Genomic DNA, 19,672 nt, shown 5'->3' on the forward strand with positions numbered 1-19,672 from the left:
TCATCAAACAACAAAAATCACAAGCTATCAACAATGACACATCTCAAAATATTCATCAAAATCGAAAATTCAAGTATGGGTTTTGTAGTACTCGAAGCAACGATCTCAAAAACGTAGAAGTTATAAAAAAACTGAGCTAAAACTCACCTTGAATCAAGCTTGAAAGTGCTGAACCCTAAGTTTATTTTCTTTTCTTTTGTTATTTTGATATTCGGCAATAAGAAAGTATGAACACATTATGTTTTGTTTTATTATTTTATGATATATCTTATATTATAACATTTTATTACATAAGTTACTATTTTAACCTTAATATAAACTATTTATAATTCACCTACTCTTGACCAAATGTGTCCATGCAAAATTTCAAAGGTTTATTTGCATTATAAGTACCTCCACTAATAAAGACAACAACAGTTAGGCACTTTCACATTTAACCACTAAATTTTTATTTTATGTGATTAAGTACTTTTATTTAATCGGACACCTAAACAATAAAATTAAATCACGAAAATTTCACAGATATAAATTCACATAAAATAAACACAAAAAATAATTTTTAAATATTTTTCTGACTAGGATTCGTGGTTCCGAAACCACCATTCTAATTAGGGTCTAAATCGGACTGTTACACACGTATTCCCACCGATCCTAGATGAATGTAAGTGGCCGTCTGTATCGCTTGCTCCGTTTAAGCTGTTACCTGATAAATAATTGTGTCGCAAACCAAAGGGTCGACCTTGCTCGACTAGAATACGTAACAATATGGATATTCGAGAAACAACGAACCAACAAAAGTTGTACGGATGGTGTAGGAACCCAAGCCATATAACTCGATCATGTCCAAATTGGAATAGCTGATAGTTGTTGTAAAAAAATTATGTTGTATTATTTATATTTTATTAAAAATATTAAAAATATTATCGTATTCAAAATAACATTTATTTTAATAAAAATTATTGGCTAATTTAAAAGAACATTTATTGTATTAAAATTAGAAAAAGTAAAGTACAATTAAAATATTAAAAAAATTATTTTATTATATGAAATTATATAAGAAAAGTTTCTACAAATATATTAAAAAAATCAATGTTGGTTCCGGTCGAAATCAGTGCCACATGGGGGTCGTCAATGGTTACGCGCTAGATTCCTCCTTGGTTCAGCTTCCGGCGAGAGTTGTGGTTGCTCCGGTGGGGATTGTGGTTCCTCTGGAAGGGGATTTAATTGTGGGTGTTGGGAGGATGACCCACCTTGATAGAATAATGAATACGGAGGTGTTTGCATCACCCATGGTGGAGGTGTTTGAATCTCATAAGCCGATAGGGAATGTTAAAAAGAAGAGATCCCTGACGGCGCCTCGTGCGATCCTTCATACGACGGTGGCCTATTGATTGGCAGTTGACTCGGAGTAATTGAGAACGGAGATGAACCAGGCTATGCATTCCAACCTGCCATAGGACTAGAAAAAGGAAACATAAAAGGGTTAGTATACATATAAAGGCTAGGATACGCACTTGGCATAATCTGAAAATGCTGTGATATAGGTGTCGTTGGTTAAAGTGTTGGGCCAGGTGGCTGTGTGGGCGCTGTTGATGGGCCCGGTGATTGTGTGGGTGCTGCTGGTGGGCCCGTGTCGTCATCCCTTCTTATTGTATTTAAAGGGCATCGTCGTTCCCTTTGCACATGAATTTGTCGTCGCCTCTCCTCTTTCGACAGTAAATATGGCTTGCCACGGATCCTAAACTATGTCATGTATTCTGGCACAAATACTAACTCAGGAACGATGATCGGTTCCCGAGTAGGTATATAGTCATACAGATTTTCCCACATTTCGATATATTCTGACCAGTGTCTCGACCAATCCGTATTCAATAGTCGTAAGTCAACTTTGTGCTCATCATCGAGCACCTCAGGTTCCACGGGAATCGGTTATCAGAATCTAAATTGCCGCAATACCCTATCTAACTGATGCATCTCCACGATAGCATAGTTGACCAATGGGACCTTCACATACCAAATGTTCGGATTTTGAAAAAATTCATCCGAAATTACTGCCCGAATTGCCGGATCCTCGTATGGTGTCCATTGAAACTATATGAACATGATAAAAATATTAGTTATATAGGTAATACTAAATATTAAATACGAAACGACTATTTTATTATATATATTTTATTTCTATTTACTTCTGCTTCCGACCGTTGGTCTCATAGAAGCCGTATATCTTCAAGAGATGTGGGTATTCCAACATAACTCGCTAAATGGTTCCACCTAATTAAATAATTTTTTAGCATACAATTATATTTTAAATCTACGTAATAATTGTAAAATCTAATATAAAATTTACCTCATTATTAGTGGGAATGTATATGGGTGGTTCACTCGAGGACGTAAAAATGGAAAGTGTAATCGTGCCCATGATTGTAATAGTGATATGCATCCTTCGATTTTAGCTTTTTTCTATTGCGTCGCCCCGTACATCTCCCGGTACAATGTTGCTAACACGGCAGACCCCCAACTTAATTCACCTGCTACTCTAAAATCAACGAGTTTCAGCAGCCATCTCAGATGTATGCGGTTTCGTGACAAGTCCGGCATCAGATAACCTCCAATCATCTCAAGAATGTATGCTCGAGCATATCGTATTCTTTAATTCAGCCGAATCATTATCCGGATCCAAAAATGTGTCTTGTAACCAGTCCATCTCGATCTGACCTCCGTTAATATTATCCAGAGTAACACCCAAAAGCTCGTAGCATACGGCCCCCCAATCAGCAGATTGAGCAGACCCGGTGACTGCGTGCCCATTGACCGACAATCCAATTACAATTGCACGTCTTCTAGAGTGATAATACAGTCTCCGCATGGAAGATAAAAAGTCTCCACCTCTCTATCAATGCACCGATTAGTTTCGGGTCCAACTTGCACCCCCGGCCTATCATGGCCACATGTCAAAAACCCACTTCCGGCAGGTACTTCTTTATCAACGGCGATGGAGGACCAGACATATTACGGATATAGCATTGTAATACCCAGTCTACAGACTGTTATAAAAAAATATAAAATCAATACTAATTAAAATTGCATTGTAGAAGACCCATTTTTCCTGGGCCTTTGAAATTATTTACAACAAATAAATAAATAAATAAACTAAATAAAATTAAATTGTTTGCAGTCCATAAAATACAAACCCAAACTTGAGGCCTAAAACCAAGAATAAACCAGACCCAACAAATAACCCAAATCCCAGCCCAAAACAAAAAAAAACTACTCAGCAAACCCTAAGAGCTTCAGTTGCTGCAGCCTCCAACTGCCTCCTCCACGCCAGCACGCCCACAAACAGCTTCACTCCACGCCATACACACCTGCAAAACGAACTAACAACTACAGCAAATAACAGTAAGGATAATTAAAACAATGAGATAACAGAAAAGAGGGATGATGAGAGTCTCAATTTCTTTTCATTTTTTGGGGGTTTTCGGCTATAAAAAGGCCATTTGTAAACAGTGTAAAAGGGGGGATACAAATCTGTACAGAGAGGTTTGAATAGAAAAAAGAGAACAGTTTAAGAGGTGATTTTAAATCTCATTTTTCTGTAGATTTTGCTTCGAATTCTTTTTTTTTTGTTATTTGTATGTGTATAAAATAAAATGAACAGAAGCAAAAATACTTATCTTCTTGAGGAGTCTTCGAATCCTTGTTTACTTCGTTGAAATCGAAGCTCTGATGGGGATTCAAGGGGGTCCGATTTGATAACGTGGAGGCAAAGAGTGAAGAATCTTTTGGTTCAGTCGACTGAAGGGGAAGAGAGGTTGAAAAATTTTGAAAGAAAAGGGTTTTGAAAGCTGTTTTGAGAAGAATAATCGGTCAGAGGTTATTATGGCCTTGCCTTTTCACCTTGAAAGGTCAATTTGCATGACGAGTCCCTCTTATTCTACATTTATTTGTTTTTTAGCCTTGATTCTGTTTGTTTGTTTTTACATTTTTCCTGTGATTTACGCACTGCTGCAATTTGGTCCTTGTTTAAATGCCGCATTTCAAAGCTTGGGATATATGTATTTTAGATCCCTGACCATTGGTGCATGTTTCATCTTAGTTTAATCTTTGGTTTTATTAATTTTATTTGTTTATAGATCGTCCTCTTAATCTTATTTTTATTTCAATCAAGTTTTTATTTACTTATTTATGCTTTTATTCATTTTTATTTAAGATTTTATTATTTGTTTTTTTAAATTATCTTAACATAGTTTTAAATATTACTTTAATTTGTTATTTCATTCATTTGTAGATATGCATGTTTTGTAAATCTATTATCATGTATTTTATTATTCTTTTATATTTTATATAAACTATCATGTATATTGTTAATTTTTAAATGAATTTGCGTTTAAAATATTTTGCATGTTATTCAATTCAAATGTTTTAATACTTATTTCAATAATTATATATTCCTAGTTTTTATTCAAATTAATATACTCATATAGTATGTATATTATGTGTTCATTAATTCATAATTATTATAAAAATTGTCTTATACTACATCTTTTGCTAATTTCCGCTTTATTTTGTACATGTTTTGTGGGTTGTTTTACATTTATTGTTGTGGTATATTATTTAGTCATTGTTTTATCAATTGCTCTCCATTCATGATTAAGAATTTGGTTATATTTTACTTAGAATAGTTGTACATAATTGTTGGATTTCTTAAATTGAGGCTTATTGTATCATATTATTTCCTGTTCATTAATCCTTTTCTATGCAAATGTTTCGATACAATGCATTAAGTGTTCTACCTATTTTAAAACAAATAAACGTGTTTTGAGCGAATTTTCAATTTTCCTTATTATTCAAAAATTCTAAAATAAGGCAATATCCAATATTTGGGAATTCGAGAAATCGTGCTCAATCGTGCTAGGTATGATTTTTTTGGTGAACTAAAATATTTGGATAACCTTTTATAATTTTAGTGTACGAGTTTTTGAAAGTAAAAAATCAATCGTATTTTTGAATGTATAAAGGATCGTATCTAATCGTGCTGGGTATGATGCTGCATATCTTTGAAATGAGAGAATTTTGATAGTTAACTTGAACTATTCACACATTTTAAAGAATCATGCTTTGAAAGTTTTTTTTTCTTAAAATCTTTGATATAAGGATAGCATCGAATCAATTTGGTACCAATTTTTGGGCGTAATGAGGGTGCTCACCCTTCCTCATGCGTAACTGACTCCCGAACCCATTTGTTTTTGATTTTACGTGAACCAAAATTGTCTTTAATGGAACAAAATATTTTAGTAGGTGGCCCAATCACACCTAAACCGAGAGATTGGTGGCGACTCCACATTTTGTTTTAAAAAGTCGATTCTCGTTTTTCTCTAAAAAAATGATTTCGACATGCATGAAAAAAAAATTAAATACTATTCAAAAATTAATTAAACTTATCACTTACCATTGTCATTTGATCGACGGAGATGTGTTTCGTATTGAGACGAATTAATTCTCCTGCCATTGCTAACATGATCGAATATTTTTATAATTTATAAATAAAACTAATTCAAAAAAAATTAAACAGAGCTTTTTTGCAAATTAGAGAGAGCTTTGACAAAAATTGAGAGAAATTTGAAAGAATTTGGAGAGAATTTAGAGAGAATTGTGAGATGACTATTGTGTGAAAAAATGAAAGGGGTGAGGGGCCTTTTATAGTTTTTTTTTTAATCGTTGGAGTTCAAACTGTCATGTGACCGTTGGGGGCAAAACGCTCCCCAGGGAAGCGTTTTGTTGACACGTCCTCTAACTTCGCATTGACGTGGATGCGCTTTCGGGAAAAATGACCCTTTCCAGTAAATAATCAAAAAGTTGGGTCATTTCGGTAAATAATGATATAAAAGGGCTTTTTTTAGTAAATTGCCCGTCAAAATTGTTTTCGTGCTTTTGGGAAGTGTATTTTTTGAGCTAAATGATATTTTTAACTCTTATTTATAGTCCAACATATTTTATGGAGTATTTATATTTGGAATACAATTACTTTTCTATTGAATTTATTCCAAATATATAACATTATTTATTTAAAATTGTAATTATTATATTTTAATAATATTTAAAATATAGATTATAAATTCAAATTAATTTTTAAAATATTTAAAATTTGTATTTCATATAAAAAAATTAGTTATGAGTTATAATTGTTATGAATATCTTATTAAGTGGATGTCTATCATGATCAAGATAAAATTTTAATGTACTTTAAATTCTAATTGCTATTAGAATTAGATCTCTACTTCTTTTATATTTCTTACGCCTATAAATAGAGACTCTGATGAAGCATTGTAATCATCCCTTTGATTAATAAAGTACATTCTCTGTTACTTTCATATTTTCTTTGTTCTTTATTCTCCCCATATCTCTTTATTTTATAACATGTTATCAGCACGATCTTGCTCAAAGTGATAGTTCTTTTTATCGACGATCAAATTTATCCTCCATGATTTTCAATTTCTTTAACGGCAAGATGCAAAGTTTTTACAGGAAGTTTCTTTTATTTAATGTTTCATATCTGATTATTATTTTTCATTCATCTTTTATTATATGTTATCATTATTTTGATTAACTTATTTTTCTTTTTTTAAGGATGGTGAAAGATTTGATATCGTTATCCATATGAAATCAAGAATATTTTGGAACTATCTCATACCTTCTAGTGATGATGATGATGTTAAAGATCTTCAGGTATACTTTAATATGTTTTATTTATTGTTTATTATATTTGGAGACTAATCATGACAACATGCATAGATAGATTTTGATTTGAAATCTCACACATGTTTGCGATGGTAATTATGAAATAAAGAATCTATTGGGATGTTTATAAGTCTGTCCTACTAGATTTGTTGCATTCCCCGAAGTGAATGTAAACATAAAGAAAATAAAATATATACTAATGGACCACTAAAAGTGGGAGCATAGTAATAAATAAGAGAACAAAGAGAATTCTCAAGATAACTCTTTAAAGGGTAAAGATAACTTATGTTATCAATATGTGATATGAAATATTATTGGCCACATATGTGGCGTATGAACAGATATTTTGTTTTTGTTAATATTCTTTGAGGAAGGATATGAAAATGTAGGAATGAATTCTATCATTATAGATAGAAAATATTTATCTTATTTGGTATTGAAACAAACAAATATTATCCCAATATTTGATAGTAGAAAATTAGTTGAAAGCTCCAGAAGAGCTAATATATCATTATCTAAAAATCATAAAATTTGTGATGGTTAATGTATTACTTTTAAAAGTTATTTGTAATGGATCTCACATTGAGATTGTGAATGAGGAAAAGATTATATTTCATATGAATAAAAAAGGGGATTGGGTTATTAATATTATAATCTTTGTGATATTCTTTTGTCATCATCCCTATTAAAGGGTTGAAAGCAAAATGTTTGACTGTAAAAGATTTACTTATGAGCAATAGGATATGATAATTCTATCTAAAGCTTGTTATGGTTGGATGCACCTAAAGTTGTAATTTTTTTTTAAAAAATATTTGAAGTTTTTTGCATATTCCCTAAAGCGAATATTGCATATAATTGTTTGGAAATTATATTTATTTTGTTGAATTAGTGACATTATAATATTCACATTGATTTAGACATTTCTTGTAGTAAATGTCACAATAGCACTTATATGTGGATACAAATTAAAAGGAACGATAATAAAATTATCAATTTGTTACAATTTAGTACAATTAAAACACATGTTAAAGTAAACCATAAGTTTACTAATACAAATGCGTTTACTACTTAACGTGACCAGTTAGACCATCCTAGATCATAAATTATGCGAAAATTAATAGAGAATTCATATGGACATTCAATTAAAGAACTAGAAGATTCTTTAATTAAAAGAATTATCATTTGTTGTTTGTTCTCAATGAAAATTGATTATTAGAAACTCACTTGCTAAAGTTGAGATTTAATGTTTTGCATTTCTGAAATGAATATGGGCCCATTCATCCACCATGTGGATGGTTTTGATATTATATGATTTTTGCATATGGATCTACAAAATAATTACATGCGTTATCAGCTCGCAACCTGTCGTTTGCGAGATTGATTGTCTAAATAATTAATTTCAGATTATGCAATTAAAACAATTCATCTTGCTAATGTTGGTGAGTTTACATCCCAACTTTTCAATGATTATTGCATGTCAGTTGGGATAAAAGTTGAACATCTTGTAGCTCATGTTTACACATAAAATGATTTAGTTGAATTGTTTATCAAATGCCTCAAACTAATAGTTAAATCATTACTTATGAGAACTAAACTTTCTATTTCAGCATGAGATTATGTTGATTTATATGCTGTATGCATCAAGCCAATAAGTTATAAATACTCCCATTACAATTGATTTTTGGTCAAAAGCCAAATATTTCCCATCTTAAAATTTTTGGATGTGCAGTATATGTTTCAACTGCCCCACCACAATGCATAGGTCATAAGAGATTGGGAATGTTTATTTATATGAGTCTTCTTATAATATTTTTAAGCAATTAATTCGAGATTTAATTGTGACATGAGTTGTCAATTTTCCCAACATTAGGGGGAGGGAAACAATAACTTGTAATGAGTTAGGGGGAGAATAATTAGAACCAGAAGTTCAATAAGGATAACTCATTACAAGTTAACTGTTAGATGTATTTACAACCTAATGAGAATAACCAAGTGTTATATACCATTTAATATTTTAATTTGAATCAAAGTCTCAGTAGGACAATCAGTTAGAATAAATAATAGATTGATCGATTCCAAAGATGAAAATTATTCTAGATGGTCATATAATGGAGGCGAGTGCTCCAGAAGAGACCCAAGACATAACTAATAAGTAAAACTTCAAAAGAGATTCAGGTACCAGAAACTGAATTTTAAAATAATGAAAATAAAAGATCTCGATAAGTTATGTCAATTCGAGAAAATGTGGAACCGAATAATAAAAGTAGTCGACAATGATTTTGCATGCAGTATTATTATAATGAAATAAAAGGAAGATCCTGAATAAATCTATTGAGAAATATAGATATAGAATAAATTGATCAAAATAGAAAGACGCAACTCAAGTACAATTAAATTTATGGAGTTTTTGGACCAGTAGTCCAAATATCTAAAGGTGTAAAGCCAGTAAAGGTGCAATTAAAGTAGTTTTGCAAAAGCGGAATAAAAATATGAATTTTTTCGCTAAGTCCTGGCATTGATTATGAAAAGATATAATATTCTTTTGTGGTGGATGCAATAACCTTTAGATATATTATTAAACTGACAATTCATAAACGATTTAACTTGCGTCTAATGGATATTGTTACAACCTTTTATGAATCACTATATAGTAAAGCTTATATTAAAATTCTTGAAGGATTTAAAATGCTAGAAGCATATTGAAATTCTTGAAAAGTTTTTCATTTATATGAATTGAAATAATTGAACATATGTAATAAATTTGACTTAGTAAATAGTAGATGAAAGAAGATTATAAAATGATCCAAAATACCTATTTGTATTTTTATAGAAGGATCATGATTAAAGTTTGCTATGATTATTGTTGAAATTCCTGAAGAGATCAAAATATGTTTCCCCAAAATTTTCCCTCACTCATGATTTTCAAAAGAATGGTGGGATAAATGCTTAGCAATACATTCAAATAGTCATTTGAAAAACTAGTATTCAAGATTGAATGCGTAGAATATGAGAAAGAATGTTATGTTTTCATGAGGGCGAATAAATACGCGTTGTACTCTTTTTCCCTTAACCGAGGTTTTGTCCCATTGGGTTTTACTGGTAAGGTTTTTAATGAGGCAACATATTATGCGTATTATAAATTGTGTACTCTTTTTCCTTCATTAACTTTTTATCCCACAGGGTTTTTCCTAATAAGGTTTTAATGAGGCATATTATCTACCAATGGACATCCAAGGGGCAGTGTTATAAATATCTTATTAAGTAGATTTCCATCATGAACAAGATAAAGTTTTAATGTACTTTAAATTCTAATAGTTATTAGAATTAGATCTCTATTTCTTTTATATTTCTTATGTATATAAATAGAGACTCTGATGAAGCATTGTAATCATCCATTTGATTAATAAGTACATTCTCTATTGCTTTCATATTTTCTTTGTTCTTTATTCTCCCAATCTCTCTTTATTTTATAACAATAATAAATTATTTTTTATATTCTTATTAAAAGATTATAATATTTACGAATTTATAAATTATTTAAATACATATTTTCACTTTATAATATCATATTCAAATTTAAAAAAATTATATTTTTAAAATTCTTTTTAATAAAAACACTTAAACCTTAAAACTAAAATTTTCAAATGCGTTTTTTCAAAAGTAGTAAAGCTTGTGAAATCACTTAAAAATTAATATTAAGATTGGTTTATTTAAAGACCTAACTAATATTAAAATTAAGTTTAGTTAAATAAGTGGGGTTAGACCCAAAACAAAGTTTTGAGACTTAATTGTTAAATGAATGGACTATGCTCGAAATTTTGGGATAATCCATGTGTAAAATTATAAGAGAGGAAGTTGGGGAGTCACACTATTTTTATTTTGAAAATTTTTAAATAAGTTAAAAAAACTATACAATAAAATATATTAATAAATTCAAAATCGAAAATTTAACAAAACAATTTGAAATTTTTAAAAAATTCCAACTTACAACTCATTATAAGGTTCCGAATTTAAAAGGCAGCCAAAACGCCATACACGTAATTGCGAGGAATTGGCTTTGCCCCGAGCCAGTATTACTTAAGTTTAAAGCAGAAGCAGTGGTTGCTTCGGTTTATATGAACTTAATTAGGCAGGTCCAATAAATTGCAGTAAAAATGGAAGAGGAAATTCCAACTACCAATCGCAGCGCAGGAGATATATAAGCAAGATTGGGTTAAATGCAGATGTTGAACATGGAACCACGTTTTCTGTGTATTAACACTAATGGACCTACAAGCCTTCATTAAACGATGCTTCCAAAGCTGAAGCCATTATTAGTTTCACTATCTCGAAATGAAAGTATCCATGAAGCTCTTAATCTCGTAATACTACTTTCTGTATTTTGAACTCCATATGCAAGCCAAATGATCTCCTTCTTTTTATTTTTATTTTTAAACTATCCTTAAGAGTATTCCTATTTTAAGGGTTGTATTGGGATTGTCAGGTTTGTTGATGGATGAGCCGATGGTGGTACTACAAAGTTAAAGGAGTTGTGCTTGGATGGAAGTTGATGATGGTGAGTGAAGAAGGGTGGAGGGTTTTGCATGGTTTCGGGCTTGTGTTCAGACTTCTGGCTTTTGAGATAGCAAAAAATAAATTAAAATGAAGACAGAAACCAAATCTTAAAACTTTGAATTTATCCAAATTTCGGCTCAAAATGAAATCTGGATTAACTCCAAATCGAAAAGAGGTTAATGTTAATTTTTTTTTAAAAAAAAGGAAGAATAATTTGAAAGAAGGGAAGAATAAACGTGACAAAAAGTAGAAAAATGAACAAAAAGAAGGAAAATGGAAAAAGGGAATGTGTGAAAATATATTGAAAAAATTTAAGTATATTTTTATAATTTCTAATAATTTTTAAGTATATATATTTGAATTTTTTTATTAATGCTTAATTGTTTTTTGATTTATTTAATTTTTATAATCGGGACTATATTGCTAAGATGTGTAAATATTAAGAATTAAATTTATTAAAATTAGAGTTAAAATAATAAAATGAAAAAATATTTAGAGTTATGTTTGTTACTATATAAATAAAAAATTGTGTTAGCATTTTGCTAGGTGAATAAATAACTAGAAGTTAAAATTTACTTGACGAGAGTTTAATTAAGTCTTAATTTGGTTAGTAAAAATATTTTTATCAATACAAGAATATTTGGGGTTGAGGATAGTAAAACGTCAATATCTTTTTATTTAAAAGTTAGGAAATGATTGTAAATAGCTTTAGAGATATTGAATAAAAAAAGTTACCTCACAAGTGGCTATCTAGGGAGTTTATTTATTTATGATAAAAACACATTTTCGATCCCTATCAATTTTTAAATTGAGTAAATAAGGATAATTAGTTATGATATTAATAATTTCTATTAATTGTACCTGATTTTGATTGATATAATAACAAATTTAGTTATCAATGTTTATATATCTTGTGTAAATATTAAAAGAATGTGAAAATTTTGGGGAGATAAATTTGATAAATTAAGACTAAATTTATAAAATGTGTAAATATTATGAGTTAAATTAATTAAATGAAGACCAAATTGAAAAATATGTAAACTTTAAAAGTTAATTAATTAATTTTGAAAACAAGTATAATTTGATTAGAAAAAGAGGAAATTAGTTGTGAGGAATCATAAAGTTTTATTACCTTGATTTTTCATTGGGGAGTTAAGTTAGTGACAAGAACTGAAGAGGTTGAAACAAAATCTTATCCACAAATAAAGTGGGTTTTCACAGGTTAAAAGAGACAAAAGTAATAAGCTTTTAAAGTACACCACCAGTTATTATGGCAAACGCAATCCAACACAATGCCAATCGCTGTAATAACAAATACCTCAGAAAAAGTTTTCCTTTTTTCTTTTTTTGAGAGAGAGTCAAGTAATTACTTGGTAATCTTGCTTAGGATTAAGCGTGTTTTTTTAATTTATTTAAAAAATTAATTAATCCATCTCAGCGAAGGCTTTTACATTAGATTTTCCAAAATTTATTTAAAATACCATCCATACACTTACAAAATGCCAGATTCACCAGAACCACCAAACTCGCACAAGACAAACCCTAACCCTAGCTTTATCCCTAATTTTGGCCATTATTACCGTCAGGACTTGAGGTTAAAGCCACCCCCACCACCAAATGCCCAGGGGAGGCCAAGTTGCATCAGTTACTCAAACCTTTCTTACCAGACATTTGGTTCACAGACCTAACTCTAAAGCATGTTATTTACAAGATGCAGCTTCATTTCCACCGTCCTCTCAGCAGCACCCGATCTACTTCTCCACTATCCGAGCCTGATTTAACATCCTTTCAGTCCTTTTCCTTCAACCCTTCCGCACCAGATTACACCTCCCTCCTCTCTGACGAACTCCTCCTCAATATACTCTCTAAGCTTCCCATCTCTCAACATGTCTCTAATTCCTTGGTCTGTAAACGTTGGTTGCACCTTCACGGCCGATTGGTGTACTCCCTTAAAGTTGCAGATTGGTCCTTTGTTACTTCGGGTCGGGTATTTACCCGGTTTCCCAATCTCACCGATTTAGACCTCGTTCGTTCGTGTATTCAGATGCCGAAGAGCTCTGGCATTATAGTAACCCACAAGACTATGTCGGTTCATGTCGATACTCATTTCATTCTCGAAGGATTTCTCGAAGAAACGGCGTTGTTGCCATCGAATGCGGTGGACCAAGGGCTTAGAATGATAGCCGGAAAGTACCCGAATTTACAGAGATTGGCGGCGACCGGGGCAAGCGAAGAAGGGTTGTTGAGAATAGCAGAGGAGTGTCCTACATTGCAAGAATTGGAGCTTCATTGCTGCGGGGATTTGGCTTTGAGGGGTATTGCAGGGATTAAAAATTTACAGGTAGTGAAACTAATGGGGTTCATTGGTGTGTTCTACAATTCAACGATTTCAGATATTGGGTTAACGTTATTAGCTCAAGGGTGTAGAAGGTTAGTTAAGCTCGAGCTTTGTGGCTGTGAAGGTAGCTATGATGGGATTAAGGCGATAGGACAATGCTGCCAAATGCTCGAAGAATTGACCCTTTCTGAACATAGAATGGATGGTGGGTGGTTAGCTGGGCTTTCGTTTTGTGGGAATTTGAAGACTCTGAGGCTTAGGTCTTGTAAAAGTATTGATAAGAGTCCAGGGGCGGATGAGCATTTGGGGTCCTGTTTGACTCTTGAAGAGTTGCATCTGCAGGGCTGTCAAGTTCGGGACAAGCAAAGTGTTAAAGCTTTGTTTTTGGTTTGTGAGAATGTTAGGGATATTGTGTTACATGATTGTTGGGGTTTGGAGGACGATGTGTTTAGCCTTGCAAGTATTTGTAGGTACGAGACTCCTTTCTCATTTCTAATAGCATTGTTTCTTTTACTTGGATTTATGCTTCATGTGATATATCCATCTATAGGAGGATCGAGTTAAATTAGCTGACAGTTTCCTGTGTTAGATTGTTTGCAATCATTGATTCCTATAAGCTACCTGTTGTTTGTTTCATAATGCATTGTTATTGTGTAGGAAACTGGTGATTTTATTAGAGAATAGTGTGTCAACAGAGCTGAGAGATAAAAATTAGTGGATGAGGTTTTGAAGGGTTTCTTCTTTTAAACAAGGGACCCTTTTAGTCTTGCAATTTTGTTGAGAAAATTTGTGTCTTTGATGGTTGATTTAATCTTATAGTCATCTGCACTAACATAGCAATTAAATTTCCGGAGGGTTCAGAATTGGGATTCCTTCCAAATGACCATGTAGGCATTCCCTTCCTCTTGATGCTCAATAGGTTGAAATGTCTCAGTCATCTGCCATGGCTTGGCTTTGAAATCCCAGTTTTGTTCCCGCCTGTTGATTTTTGTTGATAATCATGATGCGATCTCATTTTGATTCCGTTTTCTGCTCCTCACCTTAGAAATCTGACTGTAGATTTATATTTCTTTTTCCTTGTCTCCACTTTATAGGAGAGTGAAGCTTCTTTCTCTCGAAGGATGCTCGTTGCTAACTATCAAAGGTCTGGAGTTGGTAGTGCTTTCATGGAAAGAGCTTCAACGATTGAGAGTGATGTTGTGCAACAATATCAAGGATACTGAAGTCACACCTGAACTGGCAACCTTGTTTTCTGTCCTGAAAGAGTTGATATGGAGACCAGATTCCCGTTCTCTGCTATCATCGAATCTTGCAGGGACTGGAATGGGAAGGAAAGGTGATAAATTCTTCAAGAGATCAAAGGATTGATTGTGCTGCCTATTTCCATACATCTAGGTTTGATGTAGTTAATGCACATATGAACCAAATAGTAGTAGTAGCTGCAAAGAAAATGCGATAGAAACACGACCCTTAGGATTCTACAATCACCATCCATGCTATAAGTGTAGATGGTGAAGCAAGAATTACTTTGATAAATGTGTTTTTGGTGCCTGGGAATGTTGTACCGTGTAATTTTTCATTGAGGTTAGATTTTTTTAATTTTATTAACAAGTAGAATCATCTGACTTGTTAGTTGATGTAAAACACAAGGGTTAATGATGTAGTTTACACAGTTTTATGCTCTTTGTTCAAACTCACTGTAATTAGGATCTATTTGATTACCTTTATTTATGGAATAAATGATCTTTTTATTTAGGATCAATGTTAGAGATGCCTTGGTTTTTTTTTTCTTTTAAATATTTTATATTCATATTTTGTTAAAAAAAAAAAACTAAGCATCTCAAATGGAGCTTTATCAAACAAATAAAACATGTGATTTATTGTATGGTCATTTTTTAATAATTCATACATCATTAGCAAAAGTAAATTATTGCCACACATACATCATTAGTAGGGCAAAATTAGAAAATTCTTTTAGGGGTTGAAATAAATTATAATTTTTACGATAATTTATATTTTAATAGTCTATATATTTATAATTTCAAAGAATTAAATTAAAATTTTATTATTTTTAAGAGATTAAAATATAATTTTATATTTATTAATTTAAAATATTAAACAGTCTAAATGAAAAAAATTCTATTCGATGGTTACCCCTGATCATTAGATTTATGATTCAATTTTTTGACGTGGGTATGCGAGTGAACACCTTCAATTAATGGGCCAAATATTGCAATATTGCAGTTCTACAATATAATCATTTTTAAGTAGTAGGGATGGCAACGGGACATGTAATTGTTTTTGGTTCCCAAAGTCCCAATCAAAATTTTAACATATTTTATCTTAAATTTTGCTTACAGGTTTAAAATTTGATCTAAATTTTTTTTTCAACAAAAAGTTAATTGGAAAACCTTCTTACTACTCCTTCAATTTTTTTTAAAATAAAATAAAAATAAAAATAAAAATAAACATAAAAATAAAAAAGATGCTCCAGTCCGATCTAACCTCTAAGAAATAGGATCTAAAATTTTGGAATCAAATCTTAAAATGTGTGCTTATTTTGCTAATTTTATACTTGTTATCTACCATATTTACATACTTTTACATTGAATTTGGAGTTAAAAAGGGAAATAATAGTAAGGTAAAAGTATCACAAACATTCTTATATTATAAATTAAATTATATTTTATCTCTTCAACTCAAAAAATGAGTAAAATAGTCTCTATATGTTATATCAAATAACAAATTAGTTTTTTTTGTTAAAAATTTTATCTATTTCTATAATTAAAAATTAGTCCCTGATGTATGTCAGAATGAAGTACATATGGCATGCATATGTAATTACTTAGTTCTTTTGTTAGTTATGCTTGTTTTTTTATAATAAAAATAGATGAATTTTTATTAGAAAGAACTAATTTACTCGTTAATCTAAACTATAAGAATTAACTTACCCTTTTTTAAACAAAAAAATATATTTTAACTCTTAATATAGAAGTTTTTATGGTATTTTTACCTAATACTACTGGCGCAAAAAGGGGAAAATGTATATAAATTAGGTCAACTAGGCCTATACAGGTTGGGCCTAGTTAGTCTGCACAATCGTAAGCGTTGGAAACAATTTCACATTGGCCAGTTTTTCAATAGGAGTACACGTGGCCGAAATTTATTGGCCGGTGGTGCGTGGAAATGCCCAGCAGCGCCGTCCCTAAAAATCGAAGCATAAGGCCCACAAATTGTGTTCAAAGGGGGAGTATATAGTCGAAAAGATATTAAATAGTCTTGTCCAAAAGCTTGCGAACTCATATCCGAATTCCGAGTCGACTCAGGCGAGTTTCTCTTCTCCCTCTCTTTCATCTTCCATTTTATTTTCATTGTTGCATGTTTATAAAAACGATGGTTCTTATCTCTTTCTGGCATCCATACACAATAAGATCGATCTACTAGATTGCTTGCATGTAGATCTGGTTTTCAGATCTGATTCTTTTACATCGTTTTTTATGTGTTGTTTCTAAAGATATTCAAGTTTTAGCTTTTGAAAATTCCTCATGTATGCTTCTTATAGGATTTGGAGCATGCATAAACGTTTAATTCAATTTTGATGGATTGATTTCTATGATTTACCTTTTACTGCAATTTAATTTGGCATAATTCAATTGGATTAGACCATAAAGATTTTAATTCAAGTTTTGATGGTTTTGAATTGATCATAGATTACGATTCTTCTATTGGATTTAGTTTGAACATGGTTTATGATTATTTAGCTTAATTGATTAATAGTCGTGGAGCTTTGTGAAATTTTGGGTATCTTTGCCACTTCTCAAAACTATCTATACACTATATTGATCCCCTCTGGCCTTTTGGCAACATTCTTGTTTTGTTCCTTGAAAATTTTTTTGTTATTCTCTTGTCCTCCGTTTGAAAGTTTGGATTTTGGATTTCATTTATTATTTAATAAGAATAAAATGCATAATATATGAGCAAATTAATTGAAATTAAAAAAATATTAGGATATTCAATATAATATATATTAGATGGGTTTGTCAAATCCTAAAAATTTTAACAATTTTAAATTCATTACTATTCAAATCTATGGATTTGAGAAACTAATGTAAATGTTACATTTTTAATTAGTTTACTAGATTTAAAATCCGTAACATAATCAAACATTGGTATAAAAAAGAGCTTTGAAAAAAATTCATGTCATGCACATACTCGTATCAAAAACTCATTTTTGTGTGAACATAGTATATGTATTGCATATAGCATGGCAGGGCAGTCATTCTTCACTATGCTCCCATCAATAAAATTTAATGAATAAATTTTCATATATATATATTGATTCTGAAAACACCGATTGTCTAAATTTTGATCTAGTATTGAAAATAGAAGTTGGTTGTCATATAGGAATGGCAACTGGAACAGCACCACCAAGAGGAAGTGCAGCAGCAGCTGCAAACATGCGGAGGAGGAGAACGACAAGTGGTGCAGGTGCCTCGGGAGGAGCTGCTGGCACAATGCTTCAGTTTTACACAGATGATGCCCCAGGGCTGAAGATCTCTCCAAATGTGGTGCTTGTCATGAGCATTGGTTTCATTGCATTTGTTGCCATTCTCCATGTCATGGGCAAGTTGTATTTTGTTCGTAAGGAGTAGGGAGGGGCTTTCCTCAATACCTGTATTAACAAGTACCAAACAAAGATCAATGTTGTAGTTTTCAGTTTTGCTTAATAAATGGATTTTGATTTGATTTCTCCAATATTTGACGTACTGTGAAGTCTAAATTGATCCTTGTTTATGCTCAACTTGGTCCATGCAGTGGTATTTTTTTTTAATCAAGTTTTACTGTTTATGCTCAAATATGTTAGGTCTGGAATCATCTCTTTGAAGTTTTTGAGATTGTAGTGACTACTAGCCTTCATTTTTTCTTGGAAGTATCCGAACCCATATTATTGTGATTTTATCTCCATTCCATTCAATTTAAATCAAATCAAATTTGTTTCTAAGATCTTATAAAATTAAGAATTAAAATAAAAAAAAAACTGAAATATTTTATAAAATTAAGAAATTGTTACAAATGATAATTCATTATGTTTGTCCATAATTCCTTATAACTAAGTATGTAAAAGACTGTAAATGAACCCAAAAAAGGAACACAACTATTCTCATATTATGTTTAGGAAAAAGAATCATTTATTAAGGAAAGTAAAATGCAAGTATCCAAGTCAAAAGGCTCACTCCATACGCAAAACATTGAGTAAACTCTTCGAGAAAGACGGGAGGGGAATTTCGTCCCACCAGAATATAGACACTGTAATTGTGTCTTCAATAGTAAACAATTGTAAATCAGTGTACCAAGCTCAAAAGCATCACTCGACTTGCGCAAAAGCGCATTGACTATCGTCAAGCAATCCGACTCTAATATCACATTATCGAGCAGTATAGATTTTAACTAAGAGAGCACCTCATGGATTGCAAAACACTTCACAACATGGCCATCGTAATCACATACTACCGCTGCAAATCCAACAGCCCCGTTTTGCTCCAAATGAGCTGTATCAACATTACATTTGTAGCAGCCCACAGGGGGGCGACCATTCATCCAAGTCGCCGCCAGCAGCTTCCGAACCTGTCTAAAAACAGCCAACAGTGCCCGGCTGCGCAGCAGCGAACATACTCGTGGGTTACTACCAAATATGCAGAAATGCATCATCCATTCGCACCAGATTAGTCGCAGACGAGTCTTAACCCTTCCACAGCAGCAGGTTTTGATGCACCCATAAGAACCATAGCAGAATGAGGCATCGCTGCATGTGACCAAGCACAGATGAGGCGAATATACCAGTGAGAAACTCGACAGTAGACTGGGGAAAAGCCAACCGCTTTCCAAACAGCTCATGCCTTGGGGCAAAGTAGTAGGACATGGTCTAAGTCTTCGGTGCCCTCACAACTTGAGCACAAAGGAGCCACCGAAATGCCCTTCTCCACTAGTTGAAATTTTAAGATACATATTAAATCGTACATATATTAAATCTTTGATTTTATT

General features: G+C 31.8%; 2 protein-coding genes and 1 long non-coding RNA gene across 3 annotated transcripts; 2 read left to right on the plus strand and 1 right to left on the minus strand.

Annotated features, from left to right (window-relative positions):
• Positions 1-1,024: 1,024 nt before the first annotated feature.
• On the minus strand, positions 1,025-3,852 carry LOC121204487 (uncharacterized). Its single transcript, XR_005899405.1, has 2 exons — positions 2,348-3,852; positions 1,025-2,091 (listed from the first exon to the last, which is right to left on the minus strand). It is a non-coding gene; the product is annotated as an uncharacterized lncRNA (long non-coding RNA).
• An 8,742-nt stretch (positions 3,853-12,594) lies between these two features.
• On the plus strand, positions 12,595-15,385 carry LOC107935877 (F-box protein At5g07670). The gene is made up of 2 exons (XM_016868502.2): positions 12,595-14,100; positions 14,725-15,385. Exons 1-2 carry the CDS (start codon positions 13,004-13,006, stop codon positions 14,996-14,998), a joined length of 1,371 nt encoding a protein of 456 aa, XP_016723991.1. The 5' UTR covers positions 12,595-13,003; the 3' UTR covers positions 14,999-15,385.
• A 1,507-nt stretch (positions 15,386-16,892) lies between these two features.
• Positions 16,893-18,385, plus strand: LOC107935858 (protein transport protein Sec61 subunit beta). The gene is made up of 2 exons (XM_016868486.2): positions 16,893-16,956; positions 18,035-18,385. The coding sequence occupies exon 2, from the start codon at positions 18,037-18,039 to the stop codon at positions 18,280-18,282; it is 246 nt and encodes an 81-aa protein (XP_016723975.1). The 5' UTR covers positions 16,893-16,956; positions 18,035-18,036; the 3' UTR covers positions 18,283-18,385.
• The last annotated feature ends 1,287 nt before the right edge of the window (positions 18,386-19,672 follow it).

Source organism: Gossypium hirsutum, chromosome A08 (genome assembly GCF_007990345.1).
Source record: "Gossypium hirsutum isolate 1008001.06 chromosome A08, Gossypium_hirsutum_v2.1, whole genome shotgun sequence".
NCBI classification, from domain to species: domain Eukaryota; kingdom Viridiplantae; phylum Streptophyta; class Magnoliopsida; order Malvales; family Malvaceae; genus Gossypium; species Gossypium hirsutum.